General features: G+C 44.8%; 1 protein-coding gene across 3 annotated transcripts in view; it reads left to right on the top strand.

Annotated features, from left to right (window-relative positions):
• Positions 1–19,112, top strand: part of SCUBE2 (signal peptide, CUB domain and EGF like domain containing 2) — a 68,836-nt gene that overhangs the window by 229 nt on the left and 49,495 nt on the right. For all 3 annotated transcript variants that reach the window (XM_032357954.1, XM_032357953.1, XM_032357955.1), the window contains exons 2-5: positions 10–288; positions 1,649–1,771; positions 9,288–9,413; positions 14,664–14,798. In XM_032357954.1, the coding sequence (XP_032213845.1) occupies positions 33–288; positions 1,649–1,771; positions 9,288–9,413; positions 14,664–14,798 (640 nt within the window). In that variant the 5' untranslated portion in view covers positions 10–32. The remainder of the gene's footprint in view (positions 1–9; positions 289–1,648; positions 1,772–9,287; positions 9,414–14,663; positions 14,799–19,112) is intronic.

Genomic DNA, 19,112 nt, shown 5'->3' with positions numbered 1-19,112 from the left:
CCCCGGCCCGGCCCGGGGAGGACCGTGTGAAAATGAGGCCCGGGGCTCGGGGGCCGGGCGGGGCCGGGCCGGGGGTGTCAGAGCACAGCGGGCAGGGCGCCCGCACACACCTCCCGGAGCCGCCGCCACGCTCGCCGCCTCTGCCCGCAGCCGCCGCGCCATTCATGGGGGGCTTGGGCCGCGGCTGTCCCGGGACCGCCCGGGCGCTGCTGCTGCCGCTGCTGCTGCCGCTGCTGCTGACCACCGCCATCCCGCCCGGCCGGGGCCTCTCCCCGGGACCGCCAGAAGGTGAGTGCCAGCACCTCCGGGGCCTCGGCACGCACCTGGCAGGGGCGGGCGGGGCCGGCGCCGGGACGGGGTCCTGGGTCCCCCGGTGGGATCGCGCCGGGCAGGCCGGGGTGGGCTTCGCTGCGGGAACTCCGCGTGGCCCCCGCTCCCTTGGGGCCTCACCCGGTGGCCCGGCCACAGCACCACGACTGCTTGGGCTAGAGGCCCAGGGCCTGAGGGTCGCCGCCCGGCCTCGGACCCGGGGCCCATGACAGTTCTCGCCCCAGTCCCGCTGCCGGGTGTTCCCAAAAAGTCGCCTGCTGGGCCGACTCCCGCCCACTGAGAAGGACGGAGGGCACCCAACTCTTGGGGTCCAGCTCCTCATTTGTGTAGATGGGGAAACTGAGGGTCCCGGCCACGGTACCTCCGTGAGGTCCTGGCAGCTTTGCTCCTTCTTTCTTCTGGAGCCAGGAAGTTCTGTAGGCTTCAGGGTCGGCTCTGGTTTTTTCTCTGAGAAACGGGCACGGGTTGAGGATCCTGTTTTATCCTGAGCCTTAAGCCCGAACAAACCCGGATTTCCCCCCGCGGTGGGAGATAAGTCCTCTGGTCGTGCTGCACTAACTGAACTTTTGCAGTATTTTCAAAACTTTTGTTTTTTAGTTAACATCCTGGAATGGTGTCAACCCAGGAAATACTTCAGCCAAGGCCGGTTTCCAGGTTGAGAGGGTGGGCAGCGGTTGATGGGGTGTGGAAACCATTCCCACTTTGCACCATCTGAGAGCTCAGGACGGTGAGCTCAGAGCCCAGGGCGAGCTTTCCCCACGTACCTCCACCCCTGAGAAAGCTGACACTGCTTGTTCTCAGGTTTTGGTTTTTTTGTTCCAGTTTGTTTTGTTTTTGCCAACCTGGTCTTTTCCTTCAACGGGCATTTATTAATGCCTAATCATGTGCCAGGCACTGTGCTTGGCATCAAGGATGCAGTCTGTAATCAGGACACCATCTAGAGGGGAGGACTGGCAGGAAAGCAGTGACAATCCTGTGTGATATGTGCTATGAAAGGAGATAAATATGACAGCAGGTTGTGGGGGACACCACCTACACTGGGGGATCATGATGGGCTTCCTGGAGAAGGTAGATTGGAGCTGAGTCTTGCAGACGAATAGAAGGGGTGTGTGGGGGAGTAGTCTGGTGAGAGGGAACAGGCTGTGCCTGGGAACAGGAGGCTGGAAGTGGAATGGTTCATCCCAGGGTCTCCTGAGGAGTTTAGCGGGTGAGGAGTGAAGTGGGTTGGGCTGGCAGGAGGTGAAGCTAGAGAACAGCCTAGACCAGATCAGGAAGGGCTTGGAGTACCGTACCAGGAGCTTGCTGTGCTCTTTTGCAGATGTGGACGAGTGTGCCCAAGGGCTGGATGACTGCCACACCAACGCCCTCTGTCAGAACACACTCACCTCCTACAAGTGCTCCTGCAAGCCTGGCTACCAGGGAGAGGGCAGGCAGTGTGAGGGTAAGCAACTTGGGGACCCGTGGTAAGTCAACCAGCAGGTGAAGGCCCCCACCCCCTCAGTTCATGTGGTGGCCACTCATTGTGGTAAAAATGCTCCTCCCCTGCCCCCCAGGTCATATCCCCATCTTCTGAAGTACGTTTCAGACCTTTAGAGCACTAGGAATATTGGGTCTTCCCTAGAGCTGATCATATAGTTCCCCTTACCCCCCAGGAAGTAGTAAATTTCTTTATGTTAACATATAATATATTATTTGCCCCAGGGGTACAGGTTTGTGAATTGTCAGGCTTATACATTTCACAGCATCACCATAGCACATACCCTCCCCAATAGATCATATAGTTTTATGTGGTTCCAAAATGCCCTTTCGTCTAGCTTGTGAAAGGGAAAAGAGTTGCTTTGGCGTTTTTGGTCCTACTCAGTTTGGGGTCAGAAAATCAGCAGCCCTATGGATCAGGACAGCCACTTCTGCCCCATTCTGGGGCAGTTTACACCCTTGCCCTGAGTCTGAGGGTGGGAGTTCTGCCTTCCCCTGCTGGCTCTGGAGGCTCCATTTTGCTCATGGCTTTGGGCTGTTTGGTGTTGTGACCTCCCAAGCTTTAGAGTTATACCAAGGGCCTGCCTCATTTGGAGCTGCGTGCTCGTACCTGAAAGGTGTGCAAAGGGGTATTTTAAACCCTTAGAGTTCTAGATCTTTGAGCCAAAAGTCTGGACTCTGCCATCTTGTGTTCTGGGCCAGTGTCAGGAACTCTGAAATTCAGAACTGTCCAGACACTGGGCACTCATTGGAAGAGGCTGTTCTTGGGAATGGAATCATGGCATGTTGGAGCTGGCAGGGCTCTTCTCTTTCAGGGAGCTCTGAGCCATTCCCATCCCTCAGATGTGAGACACTGAGGCCCCTGGGGAATTGGGAAAGGGACTTGTGGCCATAACCGCAGAGCTAATCTGCAGGTTGAAGAAAGTCAGATGCCTACTCTAGCTCTGTCCCTGGACCCATATCTCTCTCTCTCTCTCTCTCTTTTTTTTTTTTTTTAAGATTTTATTTATTTATTTGACAGAGATCACAAGTAGGCAGAGAGGCAGGCAGAGAGAATGAGAAGGAAGCAGGCTCCCTGCTGAGCAGAGAGCGCTATGCGGGACTCGATCCCAGGACCCTGAGATCATGACCTGAGCCGAAGGCAGTGGCTTAACCCACTGAACCACCCAAGTGCCCTGGACCCATATCTCTTATATTCACTCAGCATCCTGATGTCCTTCATTGGTGGGTGAGAAATCCCAATATTTATATTTTTCTTTGTGCATGAGAAGCAAAACTTGCTTCTCCTATCAGAGGAGGCGTGCTTGCAGTCACATTTACAGCGAATGAGGTTGGTAGCCTATCCTTAGAGCCCTTGTGTTTCTCTAAGATCATGTCCTCCCAGAGACAGGCAGCCATCTCTCTCTTTCTCTGTCTTCCATCATGGGAAGCCAAAAGGCTACCTCTTTCTGAAACATCTCTCCGCCAGTTCCTCTCTACCACATCCTCACTGTATTAAATACCAAACTTACAGTACTGGAATTCGCACATGTTCTTACCCTGTTTGGGGGGGAAATGTTTACTTTTTCACTGGTGTTCTAGTCACTGTATAGTCTCTGGGAGTGGGGGTGGGTGCAGAAACTGCCATGGGTTCTTTGAGATAGAGTACATATTTAGCAAATGATGTGGAATGACACGTAAAAAGAATTTCCTTATTCTTAGCTGTTGAGTTCAACATATAACACATGAAATTGAATCACTGATAGTTTATCATTGAAAAGTCTACTATTTAGTTTAAAATAATGATTGACTGGAGTTGTTGCTTTTATGTATTTAAATTGGCTTTAAAATAATAATAATATATATTGTTATTATAAAAAGTCAAACAATACAGAAAATATATGAAATAGTAAATTAAAGACCCTCTTATTCCTTTATCCACAGGTAATCACTGTTAACAGGGGTATATATTCTTTGTAATGTTATTTAAAACTAAAACACCAGAGGGATATGATCTTTTACACACTTGTAATACTTTTGAATACCTACAAAGCTAGTGAGTAAGGATGTCCCTGTTTGGTTCAGATTTCTTGGAACAAGCATTGGGAAGCAGAAACTTTCTTCCAAGAAAGAAAAGGTGAGAAAATAAAGATTGCAAGAGTTCGAAGATGTAAGTTTTTAAAGATGTAACTCTTTTATGTGTGTTCCATGGCTCACTCGTTTAAACCTTTTGGGTCCAACCCTGGTGTCATTTCTGTTGTGTTTATTGTCAGCTTCACTGCTGCTGTTTAAGTATAAGGATAGGAAGTGGGTTTGCCCAGAGTGACCAGAATTTTATCCTCCATAGTTTTTTCTGCCAAAATGCTGGAGGAATGAAAATATGGACCCTGAATAAGTATAAAAATATTATAATTCCAGGGGCGCCTGGGTGGCTCAGTGGGTTAAAGCCTCTGCCTTCGGCTCAGGTCATGATCCCAGGGTCCTGGGATTGAGCCGCACATCGGGCTCTCTGCTCAGCAGGGAGCCTGCTTCCTCTTTTTCTCTGCCTCTCGGCCTACTTGTGATCTCTGCCTGTCAAATAAATAAATAAAATCTTTAAGAAAAAAAAATACTATAATTCCAAAGTGTCTTTGAAGAAATGAAGTTTTATTCTAAATGGTCTTTGTTTATATCCCAGACTTTGGAGATGGGATATTTCAGCGGTCAGTGTTCATTGTGTCGTTCTTACTTCTCAGTCTAGGAACTGAATCAAATTTAACAAGGATGAATCTAAACTTGGCCTTTGTATTGAGGAGATGTTTAAAAAAAAATTTTTTTTTTAAATTTTGGAATGGTTTTAAATTTTATGAAAGTTGCAAAAATAGTGCAGAATTCACACATGACTTAAGCTTATCTTACCCTGGTGTTAACAACTTATATAACCATAGTACAATATCAAAACCAGGAAATTAACATTGACTCAATACTTCTAGCTAAGCTATAGACCTCAGTCAGATTTCACCAGTATTTCTTAATGTTCCACCCCCAGACCATTCCAGTTCAGAGTCCCACATTACATTTAGTTGTTGTGTCTCCTTTGTCTCCTCCAACCCTGACATGACAGTTCTTGTCTTTTCCTAGTTTTTCCATGACTTTGACGCTTGGGATGGGTGAGGCTCAGTTCTTTTGTTTACCTTGTTTTTTCACGATAAGAATTGATACAGTAGGAATTGACCCCATTAGAGAATGTCCCAGGTTTTCTTACAATAAAATAAGGATTATGCATTGCAATAACACAAAAAGTAAAGCTTTTGGCAAGACTGCTGCTGAAGTGGTATTGTGTGCTTTTTAGCGTATCCTATGGGGAGAGGGTATTTGGGGGAAGAGGCACATGATGTTACTATGTCCCATTACTGGTGATATTTAACCTTGATCCCCTGATTAAGATGGTTCATCCTGGGTTTCTCCACTGCAATGTTACAATTTTTTTCATTTTGCAGTGAACACACATCTTAGGGCAGATACTTTTAGTCTGTGTTAATATCCTGTTTCAAATCTTTGCCCACTGATTTTAGCATCCAACTGTGGATCTTGCCTGTAACAGTTATTACTGGATGTAATAACTGGTAATTTTATATTTCCCTCATCCCTTATACATCTGTTAATTGAGATTCTTCTGTAAGGAAGGTCTTTTGCTTCTCCCGTTTATACATTGATTTATATATTTATGCCCAGATGGACTCATGGGTATTTAATTATATGTATAATAATTTATTTGGGGCCCAAATTATTCCAGCTTTACCCATTGGGCACTCCTTCACATTGTTTCCTATGTCCTTTTGACATGCTCTTATCCTTTTTTGAGAAATTCCTGGTTTTCTGGTACCATAAGATACCATAGACTCATCTTGTATTTTCCCTTCCCCGACCCTGGAACTAAGCACTTCTCCAATGAGCCCCGGTTCCTTTGATTGGAAAATGGTGCACAGAAGCCAAGATTGGTATTCTCATTGTTACTGGGATGTCATTGCTCCTAGGCTCTCTCAGTACACAGTTCTAAGAAATCTAAGTATGGAGCGCCTGGGTGGCTCAGTGGGTTAAGCCACTGCTTTCGGCTCAGGTCATGATCTCAGGGTCCTGGGATTGAGTTCCGCATCAGGCTCTCTGCTTGGCAAAGAGCCTGCTTCCCTCTCTCTCTCTGCCTGCCTCTCTGTGATCTCTCTCTGTCAAATAAATAAATAAAATATTTTTTAAAATACTTAAAAAAAAAAAGAAATCTAAGTATGTATCCTAACCCATATATATATATATATATATATATATACATTTATTTATAGTTATTTATAGTTATTCCTTGTATATATCTATTTGCATCTATATTAAAAACAATGGCTTACACTGATGCTTTGGATTCCAAAGCAATGCCACAAAATCTGAGCTCCCTCTTTGCTTTTTCATAACTTCTTTCTCCAACACTGAAAAAGATGACTTTCATTATCTGCAATACAGTTAGTTACCTGTTTGTTCAGTCCAAGTATACACATAAATAATCTACAAAACTACTATTCCATAGCCTTGCAAGTCAAGTAAAACAGATTTATTAGTTAGAGTACAGTATCTGTATATAGCTCTTTTTATTTTTAGCCTTACAACATTCAGTCAAGATGTTTTTCAAAGTTACTTGGCTAGTACTTTTCTTCTACATATCCTTCAGTGTGATTGTTACTCATTTGTTGTATAGCTAAGTTAATTTGTTTCTCTTTGTACCCTGTTTTTATCTGTTCCCCTCCCCCCACCTCTGTATACTGGTTGATTGTATGTATGTACATAAGTACATAGGTATGTCCTTATGTATGTATGTATGTATTCATCAGTATATCAATATGGTTCTGAGATTCAGAACTATACAAAATGGCATACACAGAGAAGTATTACTCCCTCTCCCCATTCCTGTTGCCCTGTATCTCATTCTTCCTTTTCAACCTCTTCCTACACACCATGGATCACCAGTCTCTCTAGTTTCTAGAAGATAAACCAGGTTTATCTTCCCTGCTTCCTAGTTTTGAAAATAAATGTGTATTTTCTTTTCTTTTCTTTCTTTTTTTTTTAGAGAGAGAATGAGAGAGAGAGAGAATAAGTATGAGTGAGGGGAGGAGGGCACAGGGAGAGGGAGAGAGAATCTTAAGTAGGCTCCATAATCTGTGTGGAGCCTGACGTGGGACTTCATCTCACCACCCTGAGGTCGTGAAATCAAGAGTCAAGATGCTTCAATGAATCTTGGAACACAGAAAAAATTAAATTAAATTAAAAAAAAGAGAGACAGATGCTTAACTGACTGAGCCACTCAGGTGCTCTGATAAATGTGTATTTTCTTTTGAACTACTTTAGTGAATTCTAATTTACATACCATAAAATCCACCAATTCAAAGTAAGTATACAAATAATTGATTTTGAGTAAATTAGCTGAGTTGTGCAACTATCACATAATTCAATTTTCAAACATTTTCCTCTTCTTAGTAAGATCCCTTATTCCCAGCCCTGTTCCGGACAACCTCTAGTCTACTTCCTCCCTCTACAGATTTGCCTTTCTGGATATTTCATATAAATAGAATCATACAATATGTGATCTTTTGCTTTTGACTTCCTTCACCTACCATGTTTGTGAGGCACATCCATGTTGTAGCCTGTACTGGCATTTTATTCCTTTTTATTGTTGCCTAATAGTCTATTGAATGGGTATACCATATTTTGTTTATCCATTCACCAGTTGATGGATATGTAGGTTGTTTCCACTTTGGGGCTGTCATAAATAATGTTGCTATGAACATTTACCTGCAAGTCTTTGTGTGGACATAATTTTTCATTTCTCGTGAATATATACCTAGAAATAGAAATTTCTAGATTACATAGGAAATTTATGTTTAGCCTTTTAAGAAACTGCTACACTGATTCCAAAGCATCTGTGCCATCTTACTTTACCATCAGCAATGTATGAGGGTTCCCATTTCTCCACATCCTTTTCAACATTTGTTATTGTCTTTTTATCAAAACTGTTCTAGTGAGTGTGAAATGGTATCTCATTGTGGTTTTAATTTGAATTCCCATAATAATTAATGATGTTGACTGTCTTTTCATATGCTTATTACCCATTCCTAGATCATCTTTGGTGAAATGTCTATTCAAATCCTTTGCCCATTGTGAAATTAGGTTGTTTGTCTTTTTATTGTTATGAAAGTTCTTTGTAAATCCTTTATGAGGTATGCGATTTGCAAATATTTTCCACCAATCTGTGGCTTGTCTTCATTTTATTTATTTATTTTGTGTGTATGTGTGTGTGTGTTTTAAGATTTAATTTATTTGTCAGAGAAACAGAGAAAGAGAGCACGCACAAGTCGGGGGTGGACAGCGGGCAGAGGGAGAAGCAGGCTCTCTGCTGAGCTTGACAGGGAGCCCGATGTGGGACTCAAACCCAGGACCCTGGGATCATGGCCTGAGCCAAAGGCAGATGCTTAACTGACTGAGCCACCCAGGCATTCCTTAAAAGTTTTAAATTTTTATAAACTCTGATTCATTAATTTTAAAATTTATGAATTGTATGTTTGATGTTGTAGCTAAGAAATCTTTACCTAATCCAAGGTATTGGATTTTCCTCATAAAAGCTTTATGTTTTATCTTCAAGGTTTTATAGTTTTATCTCTTACATTTAGGAGCCTGATCCATTTTGAGTTGATTTTTGTGTAGGTGTGAGTTAATGGTCTAAATTCATCTTTTTGCATATGGACATTCAGTTATCTCAGCACCGTTTGTTGAAATGACTGTCATTTCTTCCAAAAAATTGCCTTAGCTCTCTTGTCTACAATCAAGTGACCACAGATATATGATGGTTAATTTCTGGATTCTCTATCCTGTTCCATTGATCTGTATGTTTTTCTTTATGCCTGTACCACACTGTCTTGATAACTGTAGCTTTTTGGTAAATGAAAGTCCTCCAAATCAAAGGAAAGTTCTGCTTTTTCAGTATTGTTTTGGTTCTTCTGAGACTTTTGCATTTCAGTATACATTTTGGGATAAGTTTGTCAAGTTCTGCCAAAAAGTGCTCTGGAATGTGTGTGTTTTTCATATTCCCTGATTTTTTTTGACACGATAATAAACTACAGATACTCTTTTCCATTTTGATTTTTTAACTTAGTAGCATATCCTAGAAATCACCCCAAATCAGTTCAGAGATTTTTCTCATTCCTTTTTTTTTTTTAATAGCTGCACAGTACTTCATCGAATAAATGTACCATAGTTCTTCAACTACTTTCCTATGTGTGGGCAGTTAGGTTGTTTCTAGTATTTTGTGATTACAAAGAATACTAGAGTGAGTAACCTTATGCATGTTATTTTTTCCGTTGTTGGAGACGTATCTTGAGAGTAGATTCCTGGAAGTGGGATGACTGGTTAGAGGGTAAATACTTCTATCTCCATCCTAAGCAATGGCCCCTTCTTTACTTCTTACTTACTTCTGTTTTATTCCTCAGACATTGATGAATGTGAAAATGAACTCAATGGAGGCTGTGTCCATGACTGTTTGAATATTCCAGGCAATTATCGCTGCACTTGTTTTGATGGCTTCAAGTTGGCTCATGATGGTCATAATTGTCTTGGTAAGGAAAACAGTTGGAAATGTCGGTGCTCCTTCATTTATCGGCTGGTGCTCTGCCCTTTTGCTTCCTTTGATGAAAACATACTCATTAAAACAAAAAGGGGATCAGAGATTTGTGTTTCCTGGTCCCCTAGAAATCACACTCTCTGACAGAAAACCAGGTAAAGTGTTTCAGTTTTTATGGTATCATTCATGATATAAATTCTCCATTAGTCTAAAGAGACAGACATCATTGTTATTACTCATTTCTAGCATTGACTTGTCCCCTTTAAGATCTTTTGTCTTGATTTGAAAGACTTATAACCATTTCTTTAATGCTGTAAGTATCTCTGTCCTAGAATTAGGTAAAACTGCTTATTCTGAAAACTCAAATGTATGATTGGATCTCAGTTAGGTAACCCCGCCACCACCACCTTTTGCTTAAGAGACTAAGAATTTCAAAAAGAAACTTTCCATTAACAACCTCTTTTGACTCTACAAAACAGAACCATCTGTTGGAGTTTTAGTCCTGGAGTTAGGGACTGCAAAGAGCGTTGCTTATGGTGGTTGCTTATGCTGGGAATAAAACAGAATTCAGAACTAGCCAGCAGCTGGATGGGGCTGAGTGGGCTGGGTGTTGAATAGTCTTAAGGGATACAGCACACGTGGCAGACAGGTGTTTGTGGTCCGTTTGCATTTTAAGGCTGGTGCTATCAGTTGTATAGAAGGACATCCTGGGAAACAGATGGCATCAGGGTCCTTTGACACTGATGACCCTTTGTGTGATTAACCTGCTGATGTCTGCTTGGCTGACCAAGGAGTAACTTGAGCTAGGCCCTGACATGGAGGGGACAGCTATTGAGATGCTCCGTTATAGTACAGGGGGAATGGCTGTTCGATTAAACATAAAAGAGGTCAGCATAAAAGCCACTGGATAAGTACAGACAGAACTCGTTTTTCAAGTGGTGGAGAAGGAAAGACTTTTTTTTTTTTTTTTTAAAAAGGTTTTATTTATTTATTTGAGAGAGAGAGAGAGAGCGAAGTAGGCTCCCTGCTGAGCAGAGAGCCTGATGTGGGGCTTGATCCCAGGACCCTGAGATCATGATCCGAGCCAAAGGCAGAGGGTTTACCCACTGAGCCACCCAGGCACCCCAAGGAAAGACTTTCTCTCTGGAAATCAACCCTTGTATGTTGTTTATCCTACTTCAGTGTCCCCTGGAACCCCACGCTGATATAGATTCTGGCCCTTCCTGTGAGCACCCTGTGTGAGAGATCAGTCTTTGAGCCAGAACACTTGGCCTTGCAAGCCCGGAGCTGTCAGGAAGATTTGATTGAAGGCCAAGGCCTCACTAACCCCTTTGCAGACTGCCTAGGGCAGTCAGGACCTCAAAAAGACACTAGAGAGCCAATTCTGAGAAAAGCAGTCAATTGAGATTAATTAAAAACTAAAAAGAAAAAAAAAAAAAGAAGAAGAAGAAGAAGTCACTTTCAGTGTGTAAGTTTTGGGGACACATGCTGTATGTTTTATTTTACCATTTTTCTGGGGGTGAATCTCACATTTCCTTTTGATTTGCCAAAAGTGCCATTTGCAGGAATTTATGCCTAAGGGCAGATCCAGTCATCTGGCTGGGGGAATGTGTGAGCTTCCTAGGAGCAAACCATCCCAGGGTGGGACCTGGGTCAGGTTGGGTCGGGTGGTTCTCAGTCAAGGCCGGCTCAGAAGTCCTGAGGCCGGGAGTCTGTCCTTGCCCTGGCTGCTAACACAGGTATTTCAGCAGACTATCTCCATTTCCCCTCCTTGGGGTGTCTTTGTGGCCTTGGTAGCAAGGATCTGCCTAGCAGAAATATCATGAAGATATGCTGAGTGTATCTGAAGGGGCTAAGGATTCTTTAAAGGAAGCCATGAGAAAAGGAAGTGGTGTGATAAGAAGAGCAGGACCAGCAGACACAGAGATTTCTGTGCCAGTTAGACTTGGAAGGGCTGGGGCGCCTGGGTGGCTCAGTGGGTTGGGACATCTGCCTTCGGCTCAGGTCATGATCCCTGGATCCTGGGATTGAGCTCCGCGTCGGGCTCTCTGCTCAGTGGGGAGCCTGCTTCCCTTCCTCTCTTTCCGCCTGCCTCTCTGCCTACTTGTGATCTCTGTCAAGAAAATAGACTTGAAAGGACTGAAGTATTTTGTGACATGGAAGCTCAGGGCCAACACTTTTCAGGAGCAGCTCTTTCTTGCATTCCCTGGGCTGACCGCGATCCTCTCCTCGGCCCCTCACCACAGATTAGCCACAAATATATTCGCCAGAATATACACAGTACACATACCGCTTAACTCTGGCACCAGACCCAGAATGCTCCAAGGACCTGAATGTCTGGGAGCCTGAGAAACACAGCTCTTCCGTGTAGCTCTCCTTCCTGAATTCAGTTTCCTTTTATTGAGCGTCTAGGAGTGCTTTCTAGCTATTCAGTGTTGTGGCAGTGGTTCTTAACTCTGGCTGCACGTTAGAACATTTTAGAAGTTTAAAACAACACCATTGCCTAGGTCTCATCCAAGACTAGTTACCTTAGTATCTCAGGAGGTGGGGTCCCGGCATCTGGGTCCTAATGCACAGCCAGGGTTGAGAAGCAGTGTTGTGCAGTCTGGTGAAACTGACCAAGCAAGTGATACCTATTTGTGCCTGGGAACATGCACACTTTTTGTATTAATTCAGAGTACAATCCCCCAACTCAGTGGAACATTTCTAATGGCTTTAGAGAAAGGAATGGTAGGTTAAGTGTAGGGTGGTGAGTGGCAGCTCAGAGGGGAGCTCACCTTGACTCAAAACCAATCCAGTATTTGGCGTTTAGGGGAGCAGATCTCTCCTGCTCACCACAAGTCCTCATCGTGGAACACCCCAGCCAGGTGTGTTCTGGCGCGTCTCAACCTTTGGAATGTGCTCCCTTTACCCTTTGGCATAGAGAAGGGCAAGTTTGTTAGGCTTGAGGGGATGGCTTGAGTCCCATCTGTTTAGAAAGACATCTGCCTGGTAGTGTGGGAGGATGCATGACTGTAAGATCTGAAGCTTGAAACCAGATAACAGATATTTAAATGTGAATTTTCTTGTTATGGATGTGCCCAGAAGCTAGTGTTAGGCACATGGGAAATCAGGCTGTACAAGTAAATTGCTTTTATTATTTATTTTTATTTTTAAATTTTTAGATTTTATTTCTTAATTTGAGAGAGAGAGCCCATGCGCACAAGTGAGCAGGGGGAGGAGCAAGGGGAGTGGGACAAGCAGAGTCCTTGCTGAGCTTAGGGCCCGATGCAGGACTTGATCCCACAACTCCGAGATCGTGACCTGAGCTGAAATCAAGGGTCGGATGCTTAACTGATTGAGCCACCCAAGTGCCCCAAAGTAAATATTTTTTAAAGATTTTATTTATTTATTTTACAGACAAAGATCACAAGTCGGCAGAGAGGCAGACAGAGAGAGAGGGAGGGGAAGCAGGCTCCCTGCCGAGCAGGGAGCCCGATGCGGGACTCGATCCCAGAGATCATGACCTGAGCCGAAGGCAGAGGCTTTAGCCCACTGAGCCACCCAGGTGCCCCAGTAAATTATTTTTCTATCAGTCTTCTCCTTGAGCTTTGTCATGTCTCAGACTTTTCTGGAAGTTTCCTCTGCTTTGGCTCTGGTGATGCTCTGCTCTCCTGTTTTTTTGTTCATGCACTGAGCAATGTATACCTGCAGTTCCAGGGCTGTTCTAAATAAAACAAAAATCTCTGTCCTCAAGAAGCCTGCAGTTTCGTGGAGATGGATAAGTAGAAGATCTGAGGGGTCAAAAAATACAAATTAAAAAAAGAAGATTTTGAGAATGCAATACGGTCTGTGTATTGATGGAACCAGGCATGGAGTAACACATGACACAGTGGAAGGAAAGTCCCTTATCCCACCCCCAGGGAGGTGGATGAAGGCCAGCGGCGGATGGCTCCCTCCCTCTCTTTCTGATGACTCTTTCTCTGGGTCTTCTGCTCTCTCCTCCACATCCTCCTGCCCCTGCTGTTCTCCTGACTTCTGCCTCTGGCCCTGTGCTCTCTGCAGCCCTTCTCTCCTTTCCCACTCCTGCCTTCGGCTTCCTCATCTACATCCACCGTTTTATCAGGCCACCACAAGTCAACGGCTTTCAGAGGTGTCTTCACAACACCAGACTCAGGTTTCCCCCTGCCTAGACCAAGGCCTGCAGGTCAGCATCTCACACACATCACCTCCCTGCCGTAGTGGGGGCCAACCCCATCTCCACCCCCATTTTCCCATCTGGCTCTGGTCTTCATGTTTCTCGGCCACCCCCACCCCGATGCCCACGTGGTTTTCTACCCTGCAGGCACCCCGCCCACAGTCCTCTTCTACTTCTTCCTTCCTAGGCATCCCCTTGGCCAGGCCCCGGGTCTGGTCCCCGATTAGTGCCAGCTGAGGCTATTTCAGGTACACGTGTGAAGCCCGACTCCCAGGCTTTCGATTCTTCTCCTTCCTTGCATCCTACCCCTTCCTTGGCTACTACCTTCTTCAGAACTCATGGGTCTTCCCAATTCAAGCCACCTTTGCTACGGTGGTTCCTGACTGCCTCCCAAATAAGGCTAAACTTCTTTGTCCGGTATTCAAAGTTCTCCATGGTATGACCCAATCTATTCCCAGCTTTATCTCCTGAAACTTCTCTGCATGGACCTGTGCTGCAGCCAAACTGAATAGCCACTGTTATCAGAACATACCCATGTTCCCCAGCATCTGTACTATGCTCATGCCCTTTCTTTGGCCTAGACTCCCTTCTCCTGATTTAGAATTGAAGACATTCTGTAGGGCCCCTCTTTCATCAGCTTTTCCATAAAACCCATTCTGATACCCCACAACCAAGTGGCCTCTTTTTCCTTTGCACCCACTTTTACCAGGTCTCACAATTACTCGGGACATTTGCATTTTATTATTTTATTTGCGTTTCCCTCTGCTGAAGGGTAGGCTCCTAGAGCAGAATTTGATCCTACTCATCTGTGTTTTACTGTCTCCTCTAGCACCATACTTGGGAAACAGAAGATGTTCAATGAATACTTACTAAATTGATTATCGTGTGTTCATGAGGAAGGCCTAGTTAAGGGAGCCCCAGACCCTGCTGACTTCAGTTTTGAGAACTGCTGTGATGCAGGGAAGGAAGAGAGACCTCATCTCTGCTTAGCAGGTGTCCCTGAGCTGCAGGGAGGGGTGGCATTTGAAACCGTCCCCAGAGCAAAGGCTAATTCTCCTCTCCCTCCAGATGTGGACGAGTGCCTGGAGAACAATGGCGGCTGCCAGCACACCTGTGTCAACGTCATGGGGAGCTATGAGTGCCGCTGCAAGGAGGGATTTTTCCTGAGTGACAATCAGCACACGTGCATTCACCGCTTGGAAGGTGCCTCGGCTCTGCTGTGGGTGGGAGTGGGTGGGTAGGTGGGTGGGGCTTGGGGGGCAGGGTCACCTCTGAGACCCTCCCCCACACTCAGTGATTTTCATGAACTATGTGAAAATCTGGAAGCGTGAGGATGAGTCCAGTCCCTGCCACTGGGTAACCCTGGGCAAGCTATTTTAGCTTCCACTTCCTCACCTGGCAAAATAAGTGGGTTGGGTGGGGTGAGCTCTGAGTCTCTTCAAATTCTCACATTCCTGATTATAATCTTTAAATAGAGAACATTTCAAACATGACTAGATGTCTCAGGAGAAATGTAATGGACAATCTGCCAAGTTTTTCAAAAAGGTGCTGCAAACCACAGCTCCAAGTGCAAGCCCGCTCGGGGCCCTAGGTGGGTGGGGAGGAGCAGAGCCTTCTTAGAGGGGCTGCAGACCAGGATCCAGCCTTCCCTGGGTCTCCCACTTTTGAACTCTGAGCCTCTGGGGTTCTAGCTCAGAGGGACCCTCTCCCAGGCATGGGCTTTTGATGCTGTGGTTTCCCCGCACCACTGTTTACCATTCCTCCAGAAATTTGTAGATGGCTCTTCTGATGGCCGCCATCTTGTTCTCTTTGCTTTGGGTCTATACCTTTATTATTCCTCTGTTAGTTCAGTGGATTCTCTGGAGTTGGGGGGAAGGCATTAAGCACATGTGGCCGATCAGCCACTTTTAACGTGATGTGCTTTTAATTGTGTTTTTAATTCGTTGTGTTTTTAATTGTGATGTGTTTTTAATTCTCTGCTCTTTCTTAAGCCAAAGGGCTACGTTTTGGTGGCTATGTCATCCCGGGGTTGCCTGTGTGTGTTTGTGAGGGAAGTGCTCTGAACACTAGACTATTATCTCCTTTTGGCATGTGCTGCTCGTTCATTCTCATCACTGAAGAATGAGGCGAGTTTAAGTTCTTTTGCTATTTAATCACACATTTGTAGGTTTATTGTTGAATCAGCATTCTTTTGACTTTTGTTTCTTTCTTTTTAGTTATTTTATTCTATTTATTTATTTGAGAAAGAGAGAAAGTGAAAGAGCACGAGACAGGGGAAGGGGTCAAGGGAAAGGGAGAAGCAGACTCACCCCGAGTAGGCCCTCACCTCAGGGCCCTGGGATCATGACCTGAGCTGAAGGCAGTTGCTTAATTGACTGAGCCACCCAGGTGCCCCTTCTGTGACTTTTCAAGAGTGTCTTTGTGGAAGATGATTTTTGCCTCATTTTCCAAGAATGATGGGTTCTTCCTTCTACCTGACTGGAAAAGGCTGTTTGGGTACAAAAAGGAATGGTCACAGGCCATTGGGTTTGATGAGTCTTATCACCCTGAGCCTGCTGGTTCTCAGTGTTTGGGCAGGAGAGACACACACTGACTCTAACTGACAGATCTCTTATCTCACGCAGGTGTGGCCCTTAATAGAGTAGCAGTTGGGTTTCATATTCCTGGTGGGTTCTCTGGACTTTTCTGTGAGCCTCACATCTGGGATGAGGCGGGATTAAGAAGCCTGCAGGATGAGCTAACTCAGGGCACCTCCTCAAGTCACTCGCTCTCCCTACAGGTTCCTCGGACAGGAGTGGGGACCTGTGGGTCAGGCCTTTGCTTGAACACAGGAGAGATCCCCACCCACTCCCAAAGCAGTTCACGGCAATTAAGATCATTTCTTACCCTTGTGCTTCCAAAGCAGTGGCTCAGCTCCTCGGTCCCCTCCCACAGAACCTCCAGACTGATTACAGACACAGGCTCTTCCTAACAGAAGTAAATACAAAAGCAGTTCCTTTCTGCAATCTGTGTTTTCTAAATTTTCTACAATTCAGACATTCTTGGAGTCTCTGAAGAGTATTTAAAACGAACATACTTGTCTGGAGCTAAAACCAAAATCCAAGAATTTGAGCTGTGGTCTGGGAGTGCTGTCTGTGCCGTTGCAGCCTGATTTCTTGTTGAATTCACGGCAGCCTGGGCCAACAGATTATAGCATTGATAACTGAGAACCTGACCATTCTAAGGTTTCAACTCTTCAAATAGAACAGTGTGTAAACAGTGTTCCTTTAGGATTTCCTCCTTGATGTGCACATTAAACCCTTAGGAACTGTATTAAAGTGGGCTTGAAAACCCCTGTTGATACTCCAAAATTGGTTATCCTGCAAGCTAGTGTTTTTTGGTGTTGTGGTTATTTTTAATAATTATTTACTAAATGTTCTTCAGGGGATCATAGTAGATGATTTTGAGGGAAAGCTTAAGCTATTGATTTTTCTTTTCTTCTATTTTTTATTCTTAGAGACACCAAAGCTCTGGTAAAGAGACTGTGTGTTTTCACCCATGTAATGGGGGTAGGCTGGAGAGAGCCATTCTGCCCCAGCCAGGCTTTGTCCCTATTCATGGGTGCTCAGGCTCTCAAAATGAGCATTCCTCTTTCGTTTTGTCTGCTCTGAGAATATTTTTCGATGTTTGCACCACTGCCTTTTCAGAGTAGGAGGAAGGTGTCAGGATCGTGAGGAAGGGGCTGTCTCTCAGCAGGGACTGGTTCCGTCTTTTATATAATGTTTCCACTGGGTTTGCAAGGCCTGTCTTTCTCCAGTTTCCAGAAATATTCCTCAGTGGGACCACCGCAATAGTGTGTCTCTAGTGCTTTTGAGCTATTTCCCTCCTGGTGAACTAACAGCCCTAAACATGATTGCCAGCCCAGTTTCTTGGGCAAAGGGAGTGAGAACCATGGCGGGACCTCCCAGTTTGGACCAGACCCATCTGCCTCCCTAGCAGTGGACTTTTTTTTTTTTTTTTTTTTTTTGCATCGGGGAACTATGAACAGCTTCAGGGGCCCCTTTTGAAAAGCCCCTGGCATTTCCAGAGCTGTTTTAACATCTATTATCTCCTGGTAACTTTGGTATAACTCAATAGGATAGGGCATCAGGGGACAGATTTTCATGTAACCCCACAGCATCCGGCACATAGTCAAGTTTTTGTTTGTTCGATTGTTTGTTTTTTAAATACTCAATTCTTATGAAATATTTCTTGTTTGAATGAATTGCTGCTCTGAGGCAGGAAAGGTCACTTTGCAGATGTCTTCCCAGACTTGTAGACAGAGTGAGAAGAAGCAGCAGCAGCTGACCTCTTCGAGGAGTGTGCATGGCAGGTGTTACTGCTGCCTTTCTGGGGTGCTGTTATGTTCAGCTCTGGGTGCTTTCTGGTACCTGTGACCCCAAAAGTCCTGCTGACCCAAGGATAAATGTAATTCTTGCTGGGCCTTCGTAGGAGGATAGAACGTTGCCTCTGGGGGCAGCTCTCACCTCCTGTGCCGTCTCAGTATTAGAAGCAAATAACATTTCCACAAATCACCAGCCAGAGCTATGAGAGAGCTTTGCTCGGGTATGAGCCCCATTCTGTGTTAATGGGCAGCAGCCTTGGCACGGGTGAATGGATCTCAGCGACTTCCCGCAGACGGAGTGCGGGAGTCCAAACAGCTTGTAACTGTCAGATAAAAAACAAAATGGTTTTAAGAGAGTGTGGGATGTATTAACCGTTACACTGTCTTCTGGAAGAGGAATGACATCTGTTTGTATTAAAATGGCTATTCCAGTTAAGCACAGATCAACAGCTCTGTGGTGAGAATTGGAGAGAAGTGACTTTTGACTTAATTAGAACCACTTGGCTAAGGTTTCAAGGACACAATACAGAACAGTGTAGGATCCTGGAGAAGTTGAATGAAAACTTCTTGTACTCATGTTTATTTTATTTTTTTAAAAGATTGTATTTATTTATTTGACAGAGAGAGAGAGAGAGAGAGAGAGATTGCAAGTAGGCAGAGAGGCAGAAAGAGAAGGGGAAGCAGGCTCCCCGTTGAGTAGAGAGCCCAATGTGGGGCTCAATCCCAGGACCCTGAGATCATGATCTGAGCCAAAGGCAAAGGCTTAACCCATTGAACCACCCATGCACCCCTTGTACTCATGTTTAAAACAGCATTACTACTTCCTACATTAGAGAGTGTCTTGTTAGCTGAGAACCATTAAACCTACTCTGAAAGATGTTCTTTGCACAGATACAAAGAAGTATCAGATGGGCGTGTAGTCAATAACACAATTCGAATGGAGCGGAGGTCTTGAAAATACTGTTGGGCGTGATAATAGTTCCTCCAGAGTGCTGGCAGGTGGCAGGGTCTCAAAGAATAGGTTTTGAGAATAGGCAGGATTCTGGCAAACTACACAGATGTACACTATGTTATGAACTCCCTTCATTTAAATGCATGTTAAACCAGCTCGGGAAGTTACCCCCCTTCCCTGCACTGTTACCACAAGATTGGAC

The sequence above is a fragment of the Mustela erminea genome, chromosome 9 (genome assembly GCF_009829155.1).
Source record: "Mustela erminea isolate mMusErm1 chromosome 9, mMusErm1.Pri, whole genome shotgun sequence".
Classification (NCBI taxonomy): domain Eukaryota; kingdom Metazoa; phylum Chordata; class Mammalia; order Carnivora; family Mustelidae; genus Mustela; species Mustela erminea.
The sequence above is the reverse complement of the archived record's forward strand: the minus strand, read 5'-3'. Positions and strand labels throughout refer to the sequence as shown.